General features: G+C 40.8%; 1 protein-coding gene and 1 non-coding gene across 2 annotated transcripts; both read left to right on the plus strand.

The window, feature by feature from the left end:
* Positions 1-7,584: 7,584 nt before the first annotated feature.
* On the plus strand, positions 7,585-7,676 carry TRNAY-GUA (transfer RNA tyrosine (anticodon GUA)). The gene is given in 2 exon segments: positions 7,585-7,621; positions 7,641-7,676. It is a non-coding gene; the product is annotated as a tRNA-Tyr (tRNA).
* A 3,291-nt stretch (positions 7,677-10,967) lies between these two features.
* LOC131248015 (cinnamoyl-CoA reductase-like SNL6) lies at positions 10,968-14,488 on the plus strand. The gene is made up of 5 exons (XM_058248046.1): positions 10,968-11,166; positions 11,327-11,484; positions 12,900-13,088; positions 13,515-13,846; positions 14,152-14,488. Exons 1-5 carry the CDS (start codon positions 11,031-11,033, stop codon positions 14,246-14,248), a joined length of 912 nt encoding a protein of 303 aa, XP_058104029.1. The 5' UTR covers positions 10,968-11,030; the 3' UTR covers positions 14,249-14,488.
* The last annotated feature ends 7,422 nt before the right edge of the window (positions 14,489-21,910 follow it).

The raw sequence follows: 21,910 nt of genomic DNA on the forward strand, positions 1-21,910 counted from the left end.
GATGGAAAATCCACATTAAATGTCGTCCCTTAACGATGAATGTGTTGTTAAAATAGATGTCTTAAATTTAGTTCGAGGTGCTCGACCAGTCGAGGGACTGCCTCGACTAGTCGAAGGTCCCTTCGACTAGTCAAGGGTTACGCAGACGGTGCTTGGTTTGTGCGCTGACTGCGTAAATTTGAGGCAGTTTCTAGATATGTGCATAAATGGAGTTTCCCCATCTATAAATAGGAGTCCATAGGGCCTTTCTAAAGTATTTTAAGGTTTTTTAAAGGTATTTTAAAGGTTTCTAGAAGGGGTTCTAGGGTATCAAAGGATATAGCAAGGGTGGGATTCGAGAGGTTGTTCAAATCGGGTAAGTCCTCTCTCTTTGTAATTTATGCTTTTGTAGTGAATTTCTGTTGCTTTGTGCCGTGGTTTTTTCCCTAAAGGGTTTTCCACGTTAAATCTTTGTGTTCTCTTTTGATTGCTTGGTGCTCTTGGATTGCTATCCTAGATCCATATATGTGTGATTCTGCGGACCAAATCCCAACAAGTGGTATCAGAGCTATCGTTGGGGCACAGATCTAAATCTGAAGGATAAGCAATAATGGTAAGCACTAGTTATGATAGTGAGAAGTACTCAGGGAAAAATAACTTTGAGTTATAAAATATCAAGATAATTAGTTCCTTAATCAAATAAGGCGAAGATGGTGCTCTTGAAGAGCGAAAGTCTACTATGACTGATGATAATTGCAATACTCTTGATAAAAAAGCCTTATCCTCTATCCGTTTATGTTTCACGAATGATGTTCTCTACAATGTCATGAGAGAAAAAACTAAAGCTAAATTATGGGTGAAGTTAGAGGATGTCTATGCGAAAAAATTCTCAGAAAATCGCCTACACTTGAAGCGTCAGTAGTATAACTTTAAGATAGCAGAGGGTGGAGATCTGAAGGCTCACATCAACAACTTTAATAAATTGGCTTACAAATTGCTGAATATGAAGGAAATGATAAAAGATGAGGAACAAGCATGTATGTTGTTGAATTCTCTTCCGGCATCATATGAGTCATTCAAGGACACAATGTGCACCACGAATAAAACCCTGAGTGTAAACACCGTTATCTCAGCCCTTCAAGGGAAAGCCATGAGAAAGCTTAACGGTGACATAGGGACATCTTTTGATGCACTGTTTACGAGAGACAGAAATTTTGAACAAAGTACAGGATCTTTAAGTTTTAGATCCAAATCCAAGGGTAAGGGCAAAAGTAAGTTAGAGTGCTGGAACTTTGAGATGGAAGGACACATGAAGAAAGATTGTACAAATTCTAAATCTAAGAGAGAAGAATCTGAGGCTTCATACAGGGAGGTCAATGCTGCCACGTCAGATGGATCGAGTGGATGTGATGATGATGTTTTGTATGTGTCTATGATCAGACGGTCATACGATGATCGTAGAGGTGAGTGGATTCTAGACACAGGGGCATCCTTTCACATGACTCCTCATCAGAGTTAGTTCGTCAGCTACAAGGAGTATGATGGTGGACAAGCGTTTATGGGTAATGACAGTGCCTGCAATGTTATGGCTGTTGGTACAGTGCACATTAAGATGTTTGATGGGGTGGAGCGTACCTTGACTAATGTCCGGCACATTCCTGATTTAAAGAAGAATTTGATGGGCTGCAAGTTCACAGGTATTGATGGTGCTCTTAAAGTATTTAAGGGGGCACGGGTAATCATAAAAGCGCAACGACTGCATGCAAGGTCGAGCGGTGAAGCAGGGGTAGCAGGGCCTAACGGGCACCATGAGAGGGCGCTTGTGTGGCATGTTGGGCATGACCACATGAGCAGGCAGGGTATGAAGGCTGAGACGTGCGGACAAAGATATAGAGCTGGTGGAGCAGTCACATGTGAGAAGTCACAAAGCATAATCGTAGTATATCGACGAGGTACATGGACAACTCCAATATCGCATATGTTCTCGTTGCAGGTGATGGGGATCCGTCTACTATTCAGATGGATCTAAGTGAGCCTGATGTTGAGAAGTGGAAGGTGACTATGAACGATGTGATAGACTCATTGTACCAGATTTTGGTGGAACTTTTAGTGGGTCAGGAAGTGGTTGGATACAGGTGGATCTTCAGGAGAATAATTCAGATGGATCTAGGTGAGCATGATGTTGAGAAGTGGAAGGTGACTATGAATGATGTAATAGACTCATTGTACCAGATTCTGGTGGAACTTTCAGTGGGCCAGGAAGCGGTTGGATACAGGTGGATCTTCAGGAGAATACAACATGGATACAGAGCAAGGCTGATAGTGGAGTGTTATGTTTTAAGAAAATGGATCAGCTTCTCAAAGATATTTGCACCTGTGGTATAACAAGTGTCTATTAGATTCATATTGGCGCTGGTTGCCTAATGCGATCTCGAGCTAAAAAGGATGGATGAGGAGACTGCACTTATGCATGGGAAATTGGAAGAGTTGTTCTTCGTGAAGCAACCAAATCGATTCGAAGTTAAAGGGTCTGAGAAAAAGAGTTTGCAGGAGGTGGTGGCACGACTTGTTACCTAGGCAGTGGTATAAAATTTGATTCATTCATGGTGAGTCAGGTATTGTATGTTGACGACATGTAGATCGCCAATTGTGACTTGTCCGAAATAAATGTATTAAAGACTCAGTTAAGTGGGACATTCAGGATGAAGGATCAGGGGGGCTGCAAAGAAGGTTCTTGGCGGTGATATTCATAGAGACTGGAAGAGGAGCAGGCTTTAGTAATCACAGGTAGAATACCTTGAGTAGGTATGTGATGGACCAGGCAAATCCGGTGAGCATTTCCTACGCGGCTCACTTCAAATTTTCCTCAGGACATATCCCAAAACAGATGAGGAAAAGCAACATATGGTTCATGAGCCTTATTCAAATGCGGTTGATAATGCATACCATAGTCTATATTAGACCAGTTATTTTACAAGCAATCGGTGTTGTAAGCAAATACCCCGACAAACAACATTAGATGGCGGTGAGATGGTTACTTTGTTACATTAGAAGCAAGAAGACTACGTCTTTACTTTTGGGAAGATAGGGACAAAGTTGGTTGGGTATGTGGATTCAGATTACACAGGCTTATGGTGAGTCAGGTATTGTATGTTGACGACATGTAGATCGTCAATCATGACTTATCCGAAATAAATGTACTAAAGACTCGGTTAAGTGGGACATTCAGGATGAAGGATTGGGGGGGCTGCAAAGAAGGTTCTTGGCGGTGATATTCATAGAGACTGGAAGAGGAGTATGCTTTAGTAATCACAGGTAGAATACCTTGAGTAGGTATGTGATGGACCAGGCAAATTCGGTGAGCGTTCTTTACGCGGCTCACTTCAAGTTTTCCTCGGGACATGTCCCAAAACAGATGAGGAAAAGCAACATATGCTTCATGACCCTTATTCAAATGCGGTTGGCAATGCATGCCATGGTCTATATTAGACCGGTTATTTTACAAGTAATCAGTGTTGTAAGTAAATACCCCGGCAAGCAACATTAGATGGTGGTGAGATGGTTACTTTGATACATTCGAGGTAAGAAGACTACGTCTTTACTTTTGGGAAGACAGGGACAAAGTTGGTTGGTTATATGGATTCAGATTATGCAAGTAGTATGGATTCCAGGAAGTCAAATTCAAGTTACTCGTTTGTACTAGCGGGTAAAGTAATTAGTTGAATGACCATTTTATCCGACAGGTGTTTAAGGAATGAGGTATAACACTGGAGAAGATTCATACCAGCGTAAATCCAGTAGACATGCTCACCAAGGTTATTCATATGGAGAATTTCAAGTTCTGTGCAACTTTTCTGGGCTTGACAATGGCGTAAAAGAAGGATAGAGTGTGCACGAGAAGCTTTAATTGAAGCTATGATTTGACACGGAGATAAAAGAAGAGGTCAAGAAGGTACACATTTAAAGATTAAAGACTTGGTGGAGATTATTGTTAAAACAGATGTCTTAAATCTGGTATGAGGTGCTCGACCAGTCGAGGGACTGCCTCGACTAGTCGAAGGTCTCTTCGACTGGTTGAAGCCCTCATTCAACTAGTCGAGGGTTATGCAGACGGTGCGCGGTTTGTGCGCGGACTGCGTAAATTTGAGGCAGTTTCTAGGGAGGTGTGTAAGTGGGGTTTCCCCATCTATAAATAGGAGTCCCTAGGGCCTTTTTAAAGTATTATAAGGCTTTCAAAAGGTATTCTAAAGGTATTCTAGGGGCCTGTTTAGCCGCGTGAATTATGGTAGATTACATGGGATGAAATTACAGCCATCCCATCATTTATGACTTGCAGCGGATTGTCGGTTGCATTTGGTGCACACTTCTATCCCATGCGCTACCGGTGAACTGTTTGGGTTTTGCGGGATATCGGAAATGGCGTCACTCCTTTCAACTTCACCCAATGTATGGATAACTGTGTGGGACCCACCATGATTTATGTCTTTTATCCGCTCCGTCCATCCATTTTATTAGATAATTTTATGTGCTCAACCCAAAATTGAAGCACACCCAAAGTTTAAGTGAACCACACCACATGAAGCAGTATGAATTGAACTTCTCCCGTTGAATTTTTTTTTTTTTTGGGTACAGAAGTTTTTGATCTATTTAATATGTATTTTTTTCCCCTTCTTTTATGTCTTTGAGATCTTACGAATGCTTTGGATGACAAATAAATCTCACTCTGGGTCCTAGGAAGAATTCAACGGTGGGAATCATTATTCCCATTCTTTCCTATGGTATGGTCCCGTAGAGCTTTTAATATGCTTCAAGTTTCGACTCAATGCCTCAAATTAGCTGGAAAAATAGATGGACGGCGTGGATAAGCCGCATACATTCGCTGTGTGCCCCAGTACAGGAAAAAACATCTTAAATCGATAACCCGCGTATCTCGGTGGGATTTCAAAATCCCACAAACTCCATCGCACGTGCCAATTCTTCTTAATACGCCGAGAGACGGATGCCATCCAAACACCACTCCATTCGCCACATCAAGGACTAGAGAATCCCATCCATCGTAATACCGATTAAGCTAGCTACTCAAACTGGCCCTAAGGATTTCTAGAAGGAGTTCCAGGGTATTAAAGGGTATAGCAAGGGTGGGATTCGAGGTTGTTCGAATCGGTAAGTCCTCTCTCTTTGTAATTTATGCTTTCATAATAAATTTCTATCGCTTTGTACCATGGTTTTTTCCCGAAAGGGTTTTCCACATTAAATCTTTGTGTTCTCTTATGATTGCTTGGTGCTCTTGAATTGTTATGCTAGATCAATATTTGTGTAATTTCACAGATCAAATCCCAACAGAATGTTCCACATCCAAAGTGAGCCCTGTATGATGGGCGACCCACATTGAAAGTGGGACCCACATGATGGGCTGTCCATATCAAAGGTGGACATAACTAGAAGTAATTACTCACTACTAAACATATCCTATTTTTTTGGCTCCTACATATTTTAGTGAATTGGTTTGATCATTTCTTTAATTTTAACATCACAGCCTTTCAACCAATACAATAGCTATCAACACAAGTGAAAGAAGTTAATTAATGAGAATTACAAGAGTAAATAATTAATATTCATTCACAAAATATTTACATTGTAAACCTAAAAAAACAAAACCCAAACAAAGGTTAGGTAGAATCCATGTCCTTCTTAATTACTTTACATAGATAGCATGGTTTCATTGTACCACTCCAAATTTCCCTATATTCATCACAACTACCTAAGGGGCCAAAATGGGTATACACAATTCAAGTAACTTAGCAATCAGATCAAAATCGATAATTATTTGGGACCCACTTAATAGAAGTCATACAGATTCAAGCTATGTGATTCCTTATTTGTGGGCCATTCCAAAAGGCTGCCTATGGAAGGGACGTCCAGGTTCGATGTCCATTTACCCTAAATATAATGATGACAAGATGCCTTGTCTTCATAATCAGTGCATTTTTTCATTGACTTGGACCGTTAATTGGTATCTTGTCATTTGAATGGCTTACAGTCTGCTTGCAAATTATGGAAGCGGATTGGCTGGGGGTACCACAAACTACCGACCTGGCTGGTGTGTTAATGTCATCAGCCAGGTCCCACCGTGAGGTATGTTGTATATCCAAACCGTCTGTCCATTTGGAGAGATCATTGTAAGGATTGAGCGGAAAAATAAAACAGATCCAAATATCAAGTTGACCACACTGAAAAAAGAAGTGGAGGATTGAACATCTACCATTGAAAAACTTTTGGGTCACAGAATTTTTGGATCAATATGATATTTGTTTTTCCTATTCATTGATATATGTGTGACCTTATGAACAGATTGGATGGAAAATAAATGTTATAGTGAGCCCTATGGATGTCTAAACGATCGATGAATCATTGTCCGCTATTAGTGGTGTGTGCCACTTGAGCTTTTGATACGAGTATTTTAGACTTATGTTCTAAAATGATCTCTCCAAATAGATGAACGGTGAGGATATGATAAAAACATGGTACCCATGTAACTTTGATCTCCTTTGAACCGTTCAAACAGCCTTCAAACGGCACGTACACACACCAACCAGGTTGGTGGTGTGTGCTATGGTTGGTGGTGTGTGCTACAGCAGCCAATCCGCTTCCGTAAAATATATATAACTAGTGACATAACCACATGCAACTTCGTACCTCAGCAACGTTATTAATTTCCACCTGTCTGTCGCTACAACAAACACCTGAGCTGTGAAAGTAATGGACCGTACAATGAACAACTGGAGGGGAAGTTGTAACAATCCACGGACATCAAATGGGCCACACATTTGCATCATGTCAGACCGTCCGATTGAAATTGTTTTTATCCCAAGTAAACTTTATGATGTGACCCATCTTTTGCACAGATTGGATGTTGTTATGCACTGATACATCCGTGTAAAATAAAATTGTTGGATGTAAAGTCAACATACATCCTGGCATACGATCGTCTGTCATGGAAATGTGTTATGGACTTTTAATATAGACGAAAGTGGAGCAAATTAAGTGAGTGGTTAGGATCATTTCCTTTATGTGATTTATTGGCCATAGTCAATCCAAGAGATGTCCCATCTAATGAATGGTATAGATAGGCACGCCCATGCACCTCAGCCACTTGGTAGACTTTAGAATGCGATATAAATCTCTCTAACAACTTAGGTAGACTTACATAACATAAAGTTTCGATACATATCCAATCGAATTAAATGTGATGTTATTAAATTTCTTTCTCTGTTTTAGTCAATGGAATTTTAAATGAGTTTGCTGCGCAGCCAAACAGTCTTGTGTTATGTGGTCAATCAGCAGTAATCGGGTTACACGATCAACCAATCCGGACCATCCAAGTGGTGGGGCATATTGTAGATGGTCCTCTGATCGAATTAGATTTTTAATTCTGAATCTAGACAGTCCAAGTGGTGGGCCATGCTGTAGATGGACCATGGAACTAAGCGCTCTTATCGAATAAAAATTTCGCCTCTGAACCCCGACTATTCAGTGAATTCAGATGATCTTAATGGCAGGAGACAATCACTAATTTATAATATAGAAAACGTAGGTGATCAACTCCCGACCTTAGCTCAGTTGGTAGAGCGGAGGACTGTAGTTGTAAAATCATGCAGATTATCCTTAGGTCGCTGGTTCGAATCCGGCAGGTCGGATTATTTTTTTCCTTCGTGTAGTTGAGGATTGGACGGTCAAAATTATCCGATCTATCATAGTTTTCGTTACTGGCCATCTATGACTGGGATTGGACGGTCACAGCTATCCTAACTATCATATTCTTTGCTACTAGCCATCCATGATGGACCACCTGATGATGTTCTCAAACTGAAGTACTTTATGCTACGGGAGGCGCGCAAACAGAGATGGAAAAGGCTACTCAGAGCGGGCCCACACAGGACACTAGCGTGCGATCCCAACCATTCATTGGGTGGGTGTAACATGAAGAGCCTTGGCAGGTGGAGAGGGTGTGTGAGAGCTGGCAATCCTTTAAAACTTGATGTGCGGCTCAAGCGATGAGTGGCCCACCTTGGTTTTTGTGGTGAGGGGAGCTCATGGCGGGCCTGCACATGCGTGCCACGTGGACATATTCCGTACCCCTTCATTTTTTGTTATGTACTATATCAGGGACGCTATGCAAGGTGGGGTCTACCGTGATGTTTATGAGAAATCTAATCCGTACATCCATTTTTTAGCTCATTTTAGGGCATGCTACCGAAAACAAGGAGGTTGCAAAACTCAAGTGGGCCATACGAGAAGATGAAACAGTGGAGAAAAGAATGCGACGGATTCGAACCGACTTGCAAAAGGCTTGCGCAAGGAATCTGCGTCCGTCCAAATAGCGAAATTTCAGCAAGGGGAGTTTTTGATACTCTGGTTGGGTATGACGCTTGATACGCAGGCACTGAGATATGGAACACATGGAATATTTTAACCCAAACTAAACAGTCTAAATTTTGGAACACACTGTATTAAATTCAAAATATAAAATTAAGGTTTTTTTTTTAAAAAAATAATTCTAACCTCTGATTCATGTACACTTTTTTTTTTTTGAAACAAGCCTATTGGATATTTGTCCTTTCTAACGGTTGGTAAATGTCCAGCAATCTAATATTTCAGTAAAGAAATAACCGTACTTTTTTTTTTTTCCCATATACAACTAACAACTGCCCATAATCTGGACGGTTCATTTTGAATGATTTACATGCGAAATAAGCAATTTCCGAGTATTTTCGAACTGCCTGCATATCATCCATCATAGTCTGCCGGAGTATCACGGTATTTCTCTTTCAGCTAATCCTAAGAAAAGTCCAAGAACAATGTCAACTATTTTGGTTTTTCTCTTGCGGTTTGCTCGAATATATCCCAACCTACATCGGACTGTAGCCGTTGAATTTTGATCTTTATCGATGGCAAAAGCCGTTCATTTTATAGCGATCCCCTTGCATGGTGGATGCTCAAGAAAACTCTCAGACTGTATTTCGATCGATTGATCATACGAACTTTACGATGACCGTTCATGTTCAAATCAAATGAACCAACTCATCAAAGGTTCAAATCATCCAGCTGATAGCTTTTATTTGTTGATTTTCCAACTTAAAAAGTGAAACTTGTCGTATAAACGGTTTGGATTATTGGAAGATGACCCAGATTCAAAGATCAAAGTCATGACGTATGGTGTTGTAATACGTCTGGATGTATTTGAGTAAAACTTCTGTTTTTTTTTCTTCAATGCATTTGATTGTGGGTCCCATCATCTGTTAAGAAATTGGTTGCGGTTGATTAATCTGCAGCTGTACCAATAAAATGCCCTGTTTGCTCCTAGACGGATGCACCATTAATGTGTTTCGATGCAATCTTGTTTTGTGTAAGTCGCTTCTCATAGGCTACCTGGATTCATCTCCTCATGAGGCCCACATGCACAAATATTTGGACGATCAACACCGTTCATCTTCTGGAATATACCCATGATGGGCTGTGATCAGCTGTTCAAGCTGAAAAGATGATTCTGACAAATGATTTGTTAATTTGATCTTCAACCATTGACAATTTTCTTTTAACAGTCATCATGCAAGAGTAAAATATCTAAGGTTATAATCAACGATTCAGCAGAATATTTATGTAATCTCCTATCCACGGTGGCAGATAAACAATGAATGGTTCAGATCATAAGAATAAGTATGGGCGTATGCCTCAACAGGCAACGGATCTTGTTGAGCGGGAATGTGAACGGCCAGCTAAGTGCGTGAGGGGAGCATTGCAAGAAAAGGATCTTTTAAGTGGGCCCCACTCAAAGAAAAGAAAAGGGTAGCCGCTGTTCACTCATAGGCAGAAGATGGGGCCCACTTGAGCCTTCTGTTGGGAGACGGATTCGCTACTTCCCCTTACACCAGCCCCGTGGCCGATGGTCGGTGCTCTGTGGGCGCCACCATGATGTATGTGTTTCATCCATTCCGTTCATCCATTTTTACGGATCATTTTAATATTGGTACAAAAAATAATAAGGATATAAATCTTAGGTGGACCACACCACAGGAAAACAATAATGATTGGATATCTACCATTAAAATCCTCATAAGGCCCACTGTACTGTTTATTTGACATCCAATCTGTTGATTAGGTCATAAAGACCCAGATGAAGGGAAAAAATAATATCAGCTTTATCCAAAACTTTTATGGCCCCCAAAATATTTTTAATGGTCAACGTTCATTTAACACTGTTTCCTGTAATGTGGTCCACTTGATGTTGAGATATATCTCATTTTTTTTCACATACCATAAAATGATCTATAAAAACAGATGGACGGCATGGATGAAACATATACCTCATGGTGGAGCCCACAGAGCATCGACCAGCAGCCAGAGGGAGTAGCCAATCCGTTTCCCTTGTGTGGGGGTACTATAACAATGCGACTATTCTAACCAACACATGCTCTTACCAAAACCTCTTCGATTGAATGCACGCTCTTACCTTCCCCTCGTCGAATTATCAGACCCTCGACCCGAGGACATCCACAATAATCCTCCAGCCTTGAATAGGGACAGATGGGCCCCATGACACGGTTATCAAGACCGTTGATTCCGAAAACCCTCCCAGATTAGAAGCTCATGTACATACGATCTTTGACTTTTCTAAATTGAATGTGAACCTTTCTTGTTAACCGTTCTATTTACAAACCACCGATACAAGGATTAAGATGGTTCAATCTGCGAGATTTTGTGGGGTCAATAGTCCAAAGTAAGGAAATTCAGATCAACGGATTGGATCATTGACCCATGGGCTCCACTTGTCAAAAGTACAAAGATTAGGGTGGATGATGCTACCTAAATCCTCGACCCCTGGATCAAATAATTCCTACCTTCCTCTCGCTAACAACCACCTCCCACCCGTCTACTCACACGCTCTTTCAATGCTACCTCTCTCTCAGCCTCTTTTAAATACAAACACTCTCTCCTAACTCATCCAACCCCAACCCCAACACTCTCTCTCTCTCTCTCTCTCTCTCTCTCTCATGGCACCAGAAGCTTCTCCCCATGAAAACCCAAAAACCGTTTGTGTGATGGATGCATCGGGCCGCTTGGGCACGTGCCTTGTGGAGAAGCTGCTACAAAGAGGCTACACCGTCCATGCAGCGGTCCAAAACCATGGTTAGCAATACCATCTCTCCTTCCTGCCCTTTTATTGGCTCTTTTTTTTTTTTTCTTTCTTTTTTAAATTTTAATTTTTATTTGGTTCTCTTGCCCATACATGTTCATGGTATTGATATTCTGGCCCACTCTTATGTGATTTTTATACATGGGTGTGTAGGGGATTTGCAGCTGTTCAAGGGACTTTCGTCTGACAACAAGAGCCTTCGGGTCTTCCATTCGGATCCCTTTGATTATCAGAGTATCATGGATGCCATAAAGGGCTGCTCGGGTCTGTTCTACACGTTCGAGCCTCCCAAATACCAATCAAGCTACGACGTAAGCATTCGTTATCTCTATTAAGAATATTGCTACTATAAGTATTGTGTTCCTGGTCGGATTGCGACACAGGACAGTACATCCATTGATCTAGACTGTTCATCAGGGCCACTGCATATTTCCTTGATTACCATTCAAGCTTCTGAATTATTAAACGTCTGATCAATAGCCCTTAATATGAAAGGTCGAGATTGTTTATGCAAAAATAAGTACAATATATAATTTAATTTAACTTCTTCTTTTTTTTTTAACACACGCACACACTCAACACCTTAGCGGGATTTCATCACCTGTGGATACTCAAACCCTTAACCAGGTGTTGCAACTCCTCGGAGTCTGCCAGAGCAAGAGTAACGACCCATAATTTAATTTATCTATTTGTTAGAGCTTTTCATGGATTGTTTTAAAGAATTGCTTTGTTAGCCGATCCTAGCCATCCAAACTATCGATGACTTGGAAAGAGTGGCTAGAAAAACAAAATTAAAGCCAATTCAATATCAATTGGATGATTGGATCAGTTCAATTTTCACATGGCTAACTATGAGTAGTGTTTTGTACTCAATGGACCGGTGAGATTAATTGATGGAACCATCCATGTATACCCATCCAACTAGTAACACTTTAGTGCTATCGAGAACAGAACACGAGGCCATTTCAGAGGATCACGTGATGGTTGGTCCACCTTAGTGGTGGTGTAGCGAGATTTGATTGGTGGATTCGTATGATGTTAAAGATGAGGCTATTCAGCACATCTCTGAGAGCAAACAGCCCACCAATCAAAGTTAGCCCGCGTTACCATACCACTGCTAGCGTGGTAAACCTTCACCGCCTAATCTAGGCACTTGTAGGTTAGAAACAAGTCTGGTTTGCCTGTGGGACGGCTCAGATTTACCATCACGGGCCCACATGTTGAGATGGTCCATTGATCGGGACCACCTATGTTTTGGACCTATGATACTCTGATCATCATTATAAAAAAAAAGCTTACTAAAAGCTGATGATTCATGACCACCATTTAAGTTGCCCAGATTTAACCTGACAAGTCAGAGGACAGGATCACAACTGGAGCGTGATCATGGAAACATGGCTTACTTTTGATAGTGCAAAGAAGATGGACGGTCCAAGTCATCTGTCCATCTTATCATGTGGCCCGCGATGCCGCGAGAAATGTCGACGAACCCGACTCGCGACTGAGGTTTTTTTTTTTAAAGTAAAAAAATCGGCAATATTAGTGCTGCCGTACAAAAAGGACCATCTTGGCAGCCTTAGCTGTTTCTGTGACACGAGTCTGACAGAAAACTGAGCGCAGTGCTCTTTGGAACGTGTCATGTGCAAGCTTCAAGTTTTAGTACGAAAGCATGGGTGATGCGTATTACGCTGCAGGCGCAACGTAACTAATACTAATACGGATGCAGGAATACATGGCGGAGGTGGAAGTTAGAGCAGCGCACAACGTCTTGGAAGCGTGCGCGCGGACAGAGACGGTGGCAAAGGTCGTTTTCACGTCCTCCGTGACGGCCGTCATTTGGAGAGAAAATCGCAAACAAACTGTCGATTTTGACGAGAGAAATTGGAGCGAACCCATTTTCTGTACAAACTTCAAGGTATTTACCATGTTGATAAATTCAGGGTTAATTTCGACATTTAGCAGGGGTAATTCGTTCAGCCCACGCTTTACCCGTTTAATTCCAGTTAGGCCGGGCTTGACAGACCCGACCCCGCATGAGCAATTAGGTCTAAGAATAGAAGCCCGGCCCAATTAGTAAATACATGCAGACAAACATACATGAATCATATGTATTAACTTGTTTTGGATTTTGGGTTGCGCAGATCATCTGGCCCATCCCATTGATTAGCTCTATGGTTGGGCCGGACCCGTTTACTTAAAACGGATAACATAGCATTTCTAACCCAAGTTGGACGCCCTGCGGATTTAGCTTGGCCCCAGCCCACTAACGGGTCTCCCGATTCATTCATTTGCCCACATGGCAGAAAATTTACTTTTTTCCTTTTAAAATTTTTAACTACAGCTATGGCACGCGCTGTCAAAGACGCTAGCGGAGAAAACAGCATGGGCTCTGGCCATGGACAGAGGCATCAACATGGTGTCGATTAACGCGGGGCTGATGACGGGTCCGGATCTCTCGATCGCGAACGCGTATCTGAAGGGAGCGGCGGAGATGTACGAGGACGGCGTGTTCGTAACGGTAGACGTCAAGTTCCTCGTCGACGCTCACATCTGCGTATTCGAGGATCCGTCAACTTACGGCCGTTATCTCTGCTTTAACAATGTCATCAACCGTCCCGAAGCCGCCATTAAACTCGCTCAGATGTTAACAGCTGTGACGCCCTATCCCCCCAGGTACCATTACTTCCGCCCATTCACTCACCACATAAACTCCCTGTTTCCCTACGAAATTGTTAAAATACACCTGTGATTGCTTAGCCCCTTGAATGATCTTAGCTCCTCGATCGCTGGCCTATAAGCAGACGACTGAGAATAAAATAGAGAAGAATCGGAAAAGTTTCCGTAGATCGGATGTTTATTAGAAGGTGGATCCCATCACATCAACGGTCTGGATCTCTAAAACAAGGGCCAGGCGTTTTCAAAGGAAATGATTATTTTAATAAAATACTAATAAATAATTTATAATTATTATGTTTCAGCTGTGAGGATTCAAGGATTTTCGAGCAACGAATCAGCAATAAGAAACTGAATAAACTGATGGTGAATTTCGCAAGCGGAGCTAAGGTGGAGCAATAGCTGCCGTCCATCAAACATCTTCAACACGAGGAGCGATGGAGCTGACACGTCATCTAGATCTTTTTCGCATGCGATGTCTTTTCTTTGTCCATGTAAAATTGGTGGTGGCCAAGATGCCTATACCAAGCTGTTGGCATCCGTCCACGTGGCGAGACAATTGCTTGCCACGTGGCTTCAGTAGTAACATGTAAGGTTGGTCCTTTTGCTTAAAAAAAATCAACACGTTCGATATTGGCGGCAGTTGCTACGGACGTTGACCGGCAACAGCATTATGTTGTATTTTGTTTTAAAATAACATTAAATTTTGAATTTTCAAATTTTTGATAATTTCCTTCTAATTTTGAAAAGTTGTAGTACTTTTGTGTTGTGGGTTTTGTCCCACATCGAATTTGAAAAAGTAAATTATCTTGTTTATAAGATAGTCTTTTTGCTGCCTTTTGCCTTCGGGCATGTGAATTTGGTCCTGTGGGGGGCTATGCCAATAGCTCTAATCTATGTCATTAACCACACATGCACGCGCGCGCCGAGCCGAGCCGAGCCAAGCCGTGCCGTGCCGTGCCGAGCCGAGCCGAGTCCGAGTCCGTGTCCGTGCGCGACGCGACTGGACGGGACTGGACGGGACGGGACGGGCTGGGCTGGACTGGGCATGGGCGCGGGTACGGGTGCCGGTGCGATGTGTGTGTACTCGCGTGGGTGTGTGTATGGATACTCGCAGGACTGTATGTGCGGGAGTGTACTCGCACTTGCACCTTTTCGTTTTAAACCAGAGAGATGCGTCCCTTCCGGTTGGTCGCCTCTGTTGGGTTTAAACCCAACGGACCTAACCTTTTGAAAAGGGTGCTTATGCACCACTTCGGAGTCTATATAAAGACAACCGATTCCAGTTTTATATATACGAAAAATTCTTCTCTTATAAAACGCTCTCTGATATTCGGTTTTAAGCATTTTCTACTGAGTTCATCGCTGAGTCAACTCGATAAAATTGGATTAAACCGCAAGTGGTTCGAGCCCGTGTACGGTGAGTGCACCGCTGGGGACCTGGTCATAGTCGTTGTATCCTGGAGGTCAATTGCTCTGAAAACTGTTGCACTTGGGACGCCGTCGAGGAGCAAATTCGATTTCAAGCCGAGTGACTCAGTCACGCCTCGACTCAATTCAATAAGTTCTTCTTTCTCAAAATTTATTTTCCTTTTTTGGTTCTCGATTTTTAATAGTCTATTTAATTCAACCAAATATTCCAACAATCTTGAAATCGAAATTGTTGAATTACATAGACTATGGCTATAGTGTAAATGCTTCTACCGAGTTAGCCAAAATCGAACCGTTACTTGACAATCATTTAAACGGTGGAAACAGAAATGTTCGCTCTGACCACCCCGAAAGTTTCATACATATTATCTCGAATCATTTACTATAGATCCAAGAAATCAAATTGAAGAATGTGATGAAAATAATTGTAAAAATTATATTCTAAATTCTTTATCCAACGAACTATATGACGTGTATGCTTCTTACGTGTCTGCTAAAGACATATGGACTGCTTTGGAAAAGAAATACATATTAGAAGATGCAAACGCTAAGAAACATGCAATTGCTAATTTCCTTCATTATGAAATGACAGACGATATACCTGTCACAAATCAGATTCATGATTTTCAAAGTCTAGTTCATGAACTATCGACAGAAGGAATTAAGTTGGATGAAGTATTTCTGTCAGGAGCACTAATAGAAAAGTTACCGCCCTCCTGGAAAGAATATTAGAATAGAATGAAACATAAAAAGAATGGTGTTTCTTTGGAAACCACTATCGTACACATACGAATAGAGGAGGCCAATAGAATCAGGGACCAAAAAGAAAATAAAAATGAGATAGATTCAAAGGCGAATCTTGTGGAATCAAGTCGGGCAAATAATAAGAAAAATGGCAACTGTCATAACTGTGGCAAACCTGGACATTATGTAAATGAATGCAGGCTCAAAAAGAAGAATGCAAACAATCAATTCAAGAAAAAGGGAAACTGCTACAACTGTGGAAAGTCTGGGCATCATGTCAAAACCTGCAGGCTTAAGAAAAACAAAGATAAGCCGCAGGCTAATCTTACAGAAACAGGCAATGAGTCTGACATGATAGTAGCTGTGGTGTCAGAAGTCTTCCTTGTAAACAACTTGGAGTGGGTACTAGACACTGGTGCAACTAGGCACGTGTGTAAGGATCGTAGCATGTTTACCTCCTATCAAGTATTAGGAGATGATGAACAGGTGTTCATGGGTAATGCTAGAACGTCTCCAGTTGTAGGGAAAGGAAAAGTACTTCTGAAACTCACTTCTGGAAAGACTCTGATGTTGAATGATGTCCTACATGTGCCCGACATTAGAAGAAACTTGGTCTCTGGTTCACTCTTCAATAAGGCTGGTATTAAGTTAGTATTTGATTCAGATAAGCTTGTAATGACTAAGAATAGAATTTTTGTTAGTAAGGGGTACTGTAGCGATGGCTTATTCATTATAAATGTATCCAATGATAATAATAAGAAGACATTCAGTTCTGTTTATACCGTTGAACCTTGTTATCTATGGCATAGTAGATTAGGTCATGTGAATATAACATCTTTGAAGAAAATGAAAAGATTAGGTTTATTACCTAATATATCTAATGAAGAATTTGACAAATGTGAAACATGTGTCGAATCAAAATTCATTAGAAAACCCTTTAAACAAATAGAAAGATCATCTGTTCTATTAGAGTTAATACACAGTGACTTAGGTGATTTTAGAAATCACATGTCTAGAGGTGGAAAAAGATATTACATAACTTTTGTAGATGATTACTCTAGGTTCACTAGAGTCTATCTGTTAAGGAACAAAGACGAAGCTTTAGATGTTTTTTCTAAATACAAAATTGAAGTTGAAAATCAGTTAAATATAAAAATTAAAAGACTTAGAACAGATAGAGGAGGTGAATATGAATCTTCTCAATTTAGAAAATTATGTGAAAAGAATGGAATAGTTCACGAAACTACAGCTCCTTATACACCAGAACAGAATGGAATAGCAGAACATAAGAATAGAACTCTAAAAGAGATGATGAATGATATGTTAAATAGTTCTGGCTTACCCTCAAATATGTGGGGAGAAGCAATTCTATCTGCTTGTTATATTCTAAATAGGATTCCTTCTAAATCTTCTGAACAAACACCATATGAACTATGGAAGAATCATGTTCCTAGTTACAAATATATTAAAGTGTGGGGGTGTCTTGCTAAAGTAGGATTACCTGAAACTAAGAAAAGAAAGTTAGGTCCTAAAACGACTGACTGTGCATTTATAGGTTACGCACAAAACAGTGCGGCCTATAGGTTTCTAGTTTTAAAAACTAAAGATAATATTCTAGATCCTAATACAATTATAGAAGCTAGGGATGCAGAGTTCTTTGAGAACATATTCTCTATGAAATCTAAATCTATAGGAATAGAGGAAGTCAGTGAATCAGATATTGCATCTACTAGTAAAAATGCATACGAGAAAATAGTAGAAGAGATACAACCAAGAAAAAGTACTAGGGTTAGAAGAGAAACTAACCTAGGAGATGGTTTTTTCACTTTCTTAGTAGAAGATGATCCTACAACCTATATAGAAGCAATTAACTCTCCAGATGCAACCTTTTGGAAGGAAGCAATAAATGATGAATTAGAATCTATTATATCTAATAACACTTGGGAAATTGTAGACCTACCACCTGAAAATAAACCAATAGGTTGTAAATGGGTGTTTAGAAAGAAACTAAAACCAGATGGGACTATTGATAAGTTTAAGGCTAGGTTGGTAGCGAAAGGCTTTAAACAAAAAGAAGGAATAGATTACTTTGATATATATTCTTCTTTAACTGGGATTACAACTATTAGGGTCTTAATAACAATAGTCTTCATATATAAATTAATGGTACACCAGATGGACGTTAAGATGGCTTTCCTAAATGGAGACTTAGAAAAAGAAATATATATGGAGCAACATGAGGGTTATAAGATATTAAGTAAAGAAGATAAAATATGTAAACCAATTAAATCACTATATGGTTTAAAACAAGCTCCTAAACAATGACATGAAAATTTAATGGTATTTTAAAATCAAATGGTTATCATATAAATGATATAGATAGGTGTGTATATAGTAAAATTTTTAAAAATGATTATGTTATTATATGCCTTTATGTTGATGACATGCTTATTTTTGGAACTAATATTAAATTAGTTAATACAACTAAGAAATTCTTGTCATCTAAGTTTGACATGAAAGACTTAGGAGAGGCTAGTGTAATCTTGGGTATTGAAGTAACCAGGAAAAATGATGTTATTATATTATCTCAATCTCATTATATTGAGAAGATATTGAGAAAGTTTAACCATTTTGACTGTTTACCTGTCAGTACTCCTTATGATTATAGTGTGACTCTCATGAAGAATACAGAAAATAGTGTGTCTCAATTGGAGTATTCCAGAATAATTGGTAGCCTTATGTATCTAACAAACTGCACTAGACCAGACATAGCTTTTGCAGTAGGAAGGCTAAGTAGATATACACATAACCTTGGAAAAGAGCATTGAAATGCTTTATCTAGGATTTTGAGATACCTAAAAGGCAATATAGCCTATGGTTTACATTATAGTGGTTTTCCTGCTGTATTAGAAGGATACAGTGATGCTAACTGGATCAGTGATTCAGATGAGACAAAATCCACGAGTGGATATGTCTTCACTTTAGGTGGAGACGCACACTCTTGGAAGTCTACCAAGCAGACATGTATCGCTCGGTCTACTATGGAATCCGAGTTTATTGCCTTAGAAAAGGCTGGATCAGAAGCCGAGTGGCTTAAAAATCTCTTGTGGTGTGAGGGTGTGAGATACCTGTTTGGCCCATTATTCATGTGGGTATTTGATGTATGTATAGCCACCTAATCATAGACAATAGTGGAGTATATGTAGTTGTAACGACCTTGGAATTTTTGTGCTAATCTTTCCTTAAGTAGTTGTTTTTGGGGTAATTAGCGCTTTACTTGATTGCTTGTGAAATTCGCATCAATCACTTTAAATTGTATCTGCATGGCTCTAAACGTGTAGATTAGTGAGCGCTATGTTACTCTGAAATCTAGGATCCATCGCTAAATCCAGTTGTTCTGGGGAATTTTTGGAAGATCTGGATCGGACCTAGACCGCGCGTCGAAAGTCCGATGGTGATGATCTTAGGCTGTTGCGGTCACTGAGTTGGGCTTGGTCTTCACCTCGAAAATCAAGTCGATCTGATGTTCTGGGTCGATTTGGTTGAGTTCGGAGTGAAGAGTGTGAGAACGGTTGGAATTTAATAAGCTTTTTATGAAATCTGAGTCGTGTCGCTTGCGGACGATTTTAAGCTATCGACCGTTGGATTCGACCCAATTTCACCCTCGATCGGGATGGTTGGCCCAGGCATATCCTAGTGCTTGTGGACTTGATGATTTTGTGACCGTTGAATTGAGTGTGGTCCGCCACGGTGATCTGTAAATCCGATCGTGAAAACTCAGCCTGACCTAGATCCATGGTCAGTGAGCTTAAGTCTGACCTTTCGTGGTTATAGGCCCACCAGAAGTGCTTCGTTGGATCGAGAAAGGCGTACTTTGGTTATAACCTAAGTATACCTTGACCTGGGGTTATTTCCATCATTTTAAGGCCTATATATAGTCCTTAAACCCTAGCTCTCATTTCCATACGAATTTTCTCTAACCCTAGCTTGGAAAGAGAGTGGAAAAGAGAGAGGAAGTGAGAGAGATTGGTTGGTGAATCACCTTGATTCTTCCTTGTTCTTCTTCACCTTTGAATCTTCACTTTGAATCGTTCCTCTGACGATTCTGAGTTCTTTTGGGGTAAGTTAACCTAACCCTAACCTGTGTTAGAGCTTAGATTAGACTTGGTGTTGTTGTATCTCATTTCTATCCTTATTTTAGGGTATTCTTGCGCCGTTGACGAAGACAACTCGTCTAAATCAGTTCGGCTATTCTTTCCTCGCTTAAGGTGCGGACTTTAAGTGTATAGGTTATGGTTTTCAAGGCTTTCAATCCCAGATAGTGATTTATTCTTGTTATGGATGAGATTTCACATGTCAAATGTTATGTTTACATTGCTTTCTTGATATGCATGTGCTATGTTGAGATTTGTGTATTCTAAGTGTATTTATAAAGTACCGTATACGTATAAAATACGCACCTATGTTTGCCATGATTTTTGGTCATGTATGTATGCTAGATGCATGTATGACAACTCCTTGGAAGAAGGAATTGTCTAAGTGCATGTATTTCAACATGCGTCATGTATGTTGTTCCATGGATGCTAAGTGTTTGTAGAGATGCATGAATGACCTACGTGTAACTGATTACACTAAGTGCAGGCGTTGAGAAGTGATTCTCAATACTTCTATGGATGCGCATGATTTCCCTTATGCATTTACATTCCAAGTTATTTAAATTCAAGCATTCCTATGCTTACATTTATGTTAAATTGATATTCTTCAGATGTGTATGCACCATGATTTGAGTGGTTGTTCCATTACTGTTTTACATTCCATATGAATATTTGTCGTAGTGTAGGATGTTTGGGACTATGCCTTAGTCCAGGAAATCGGTAATTGACCCTTTGGTCGTGGTTGAGATTGCTTTCGCCACGTGAGACGCATTAGACGAACCCGAGTCGTATTAGAGTTGGCGGCAGTGGTTTGGCCACGCGGAGTGTTTGCGCACTCTATGTCGTTCAATTCAACGTGCGCTCGTGCTAGTCGAGTTCGTCAACTAACCCGATTGTCCAGTGTATGTTAACCATGTATGGACGCTACCGCTTGAATCTAGGGTACCGAACTTACCAGTGAAATCCTAATAACCATGGTACACGATCCGCTAAGACTCATGAGCCGGACATGGTGGTATGGGACACCGTGGTCTAGCTCGGCCTACGCTGGGTGACGGGCCTTCCCGTAGTGACCGGTGAGCAACTAAACTCGTGAGCCGATTATGGTGGTATGGGACACTATATTCGTGCTGTTGTCGGCCTACATTGATTGGTGACGAGCCCTTTTGAGTGACCTCGAGTATACCTGGATACCGCAAGGAGGTGACGAGCCGATCTGTGGTAGTAAGGGCATGAAAGGCGTGCATTGATTGGTGACGAGCCCTTTGCTACGACCTCAACTATATGATCGTATGAGATGTCTAGGATTGACGACCCTAGTATGGATCACTGTTGGATGGTGATATGAGGAAGGTATCTTAGCTTCCCAATCCTCCTGTATGAATTGGACTAATAACAACTTGGTAATCATATCCATGCACCGCATTTGCATGTGCTTTGTAGATGTGGCGCACTTTGAGGCGATGTCATGCGTAACGTAAGATGAAGACGCTGAGGGTGTACGCGTGAGGGCACGCATCATATTGCATTCATACTGCATTAACAAGAGTACTTAGGATTTATTTAATTGTCTGCTTTATCATTCTTGTTTGATTGAATCGATAAGCATGTTAACCAAATGCCTTATTGTTCCACCGAGTTGATCACTCACTCCCACGTTTCGGGCGGTGTTTCACACCCACCAGACTGTCTTAGGCCCCGATGTTGCAGATGTGGATGCGACGCCGAGGCGAGC

Source organism: Magnolia sinica, chromosome 6 (assembly GCF_029962835.1).
Source record: "Magnolia sinica isolate HGM2019 chromosome 6, MsV1, whole genome shotgun sequence".
In the NCBI taxonomy this organism is placed as follows: Eukaryota; Viridiplantae; Streptophyta; class Magnoliopsida; order Magnoliales; family Magnoliaceae; genus Magnolia; species Magnolia sinica.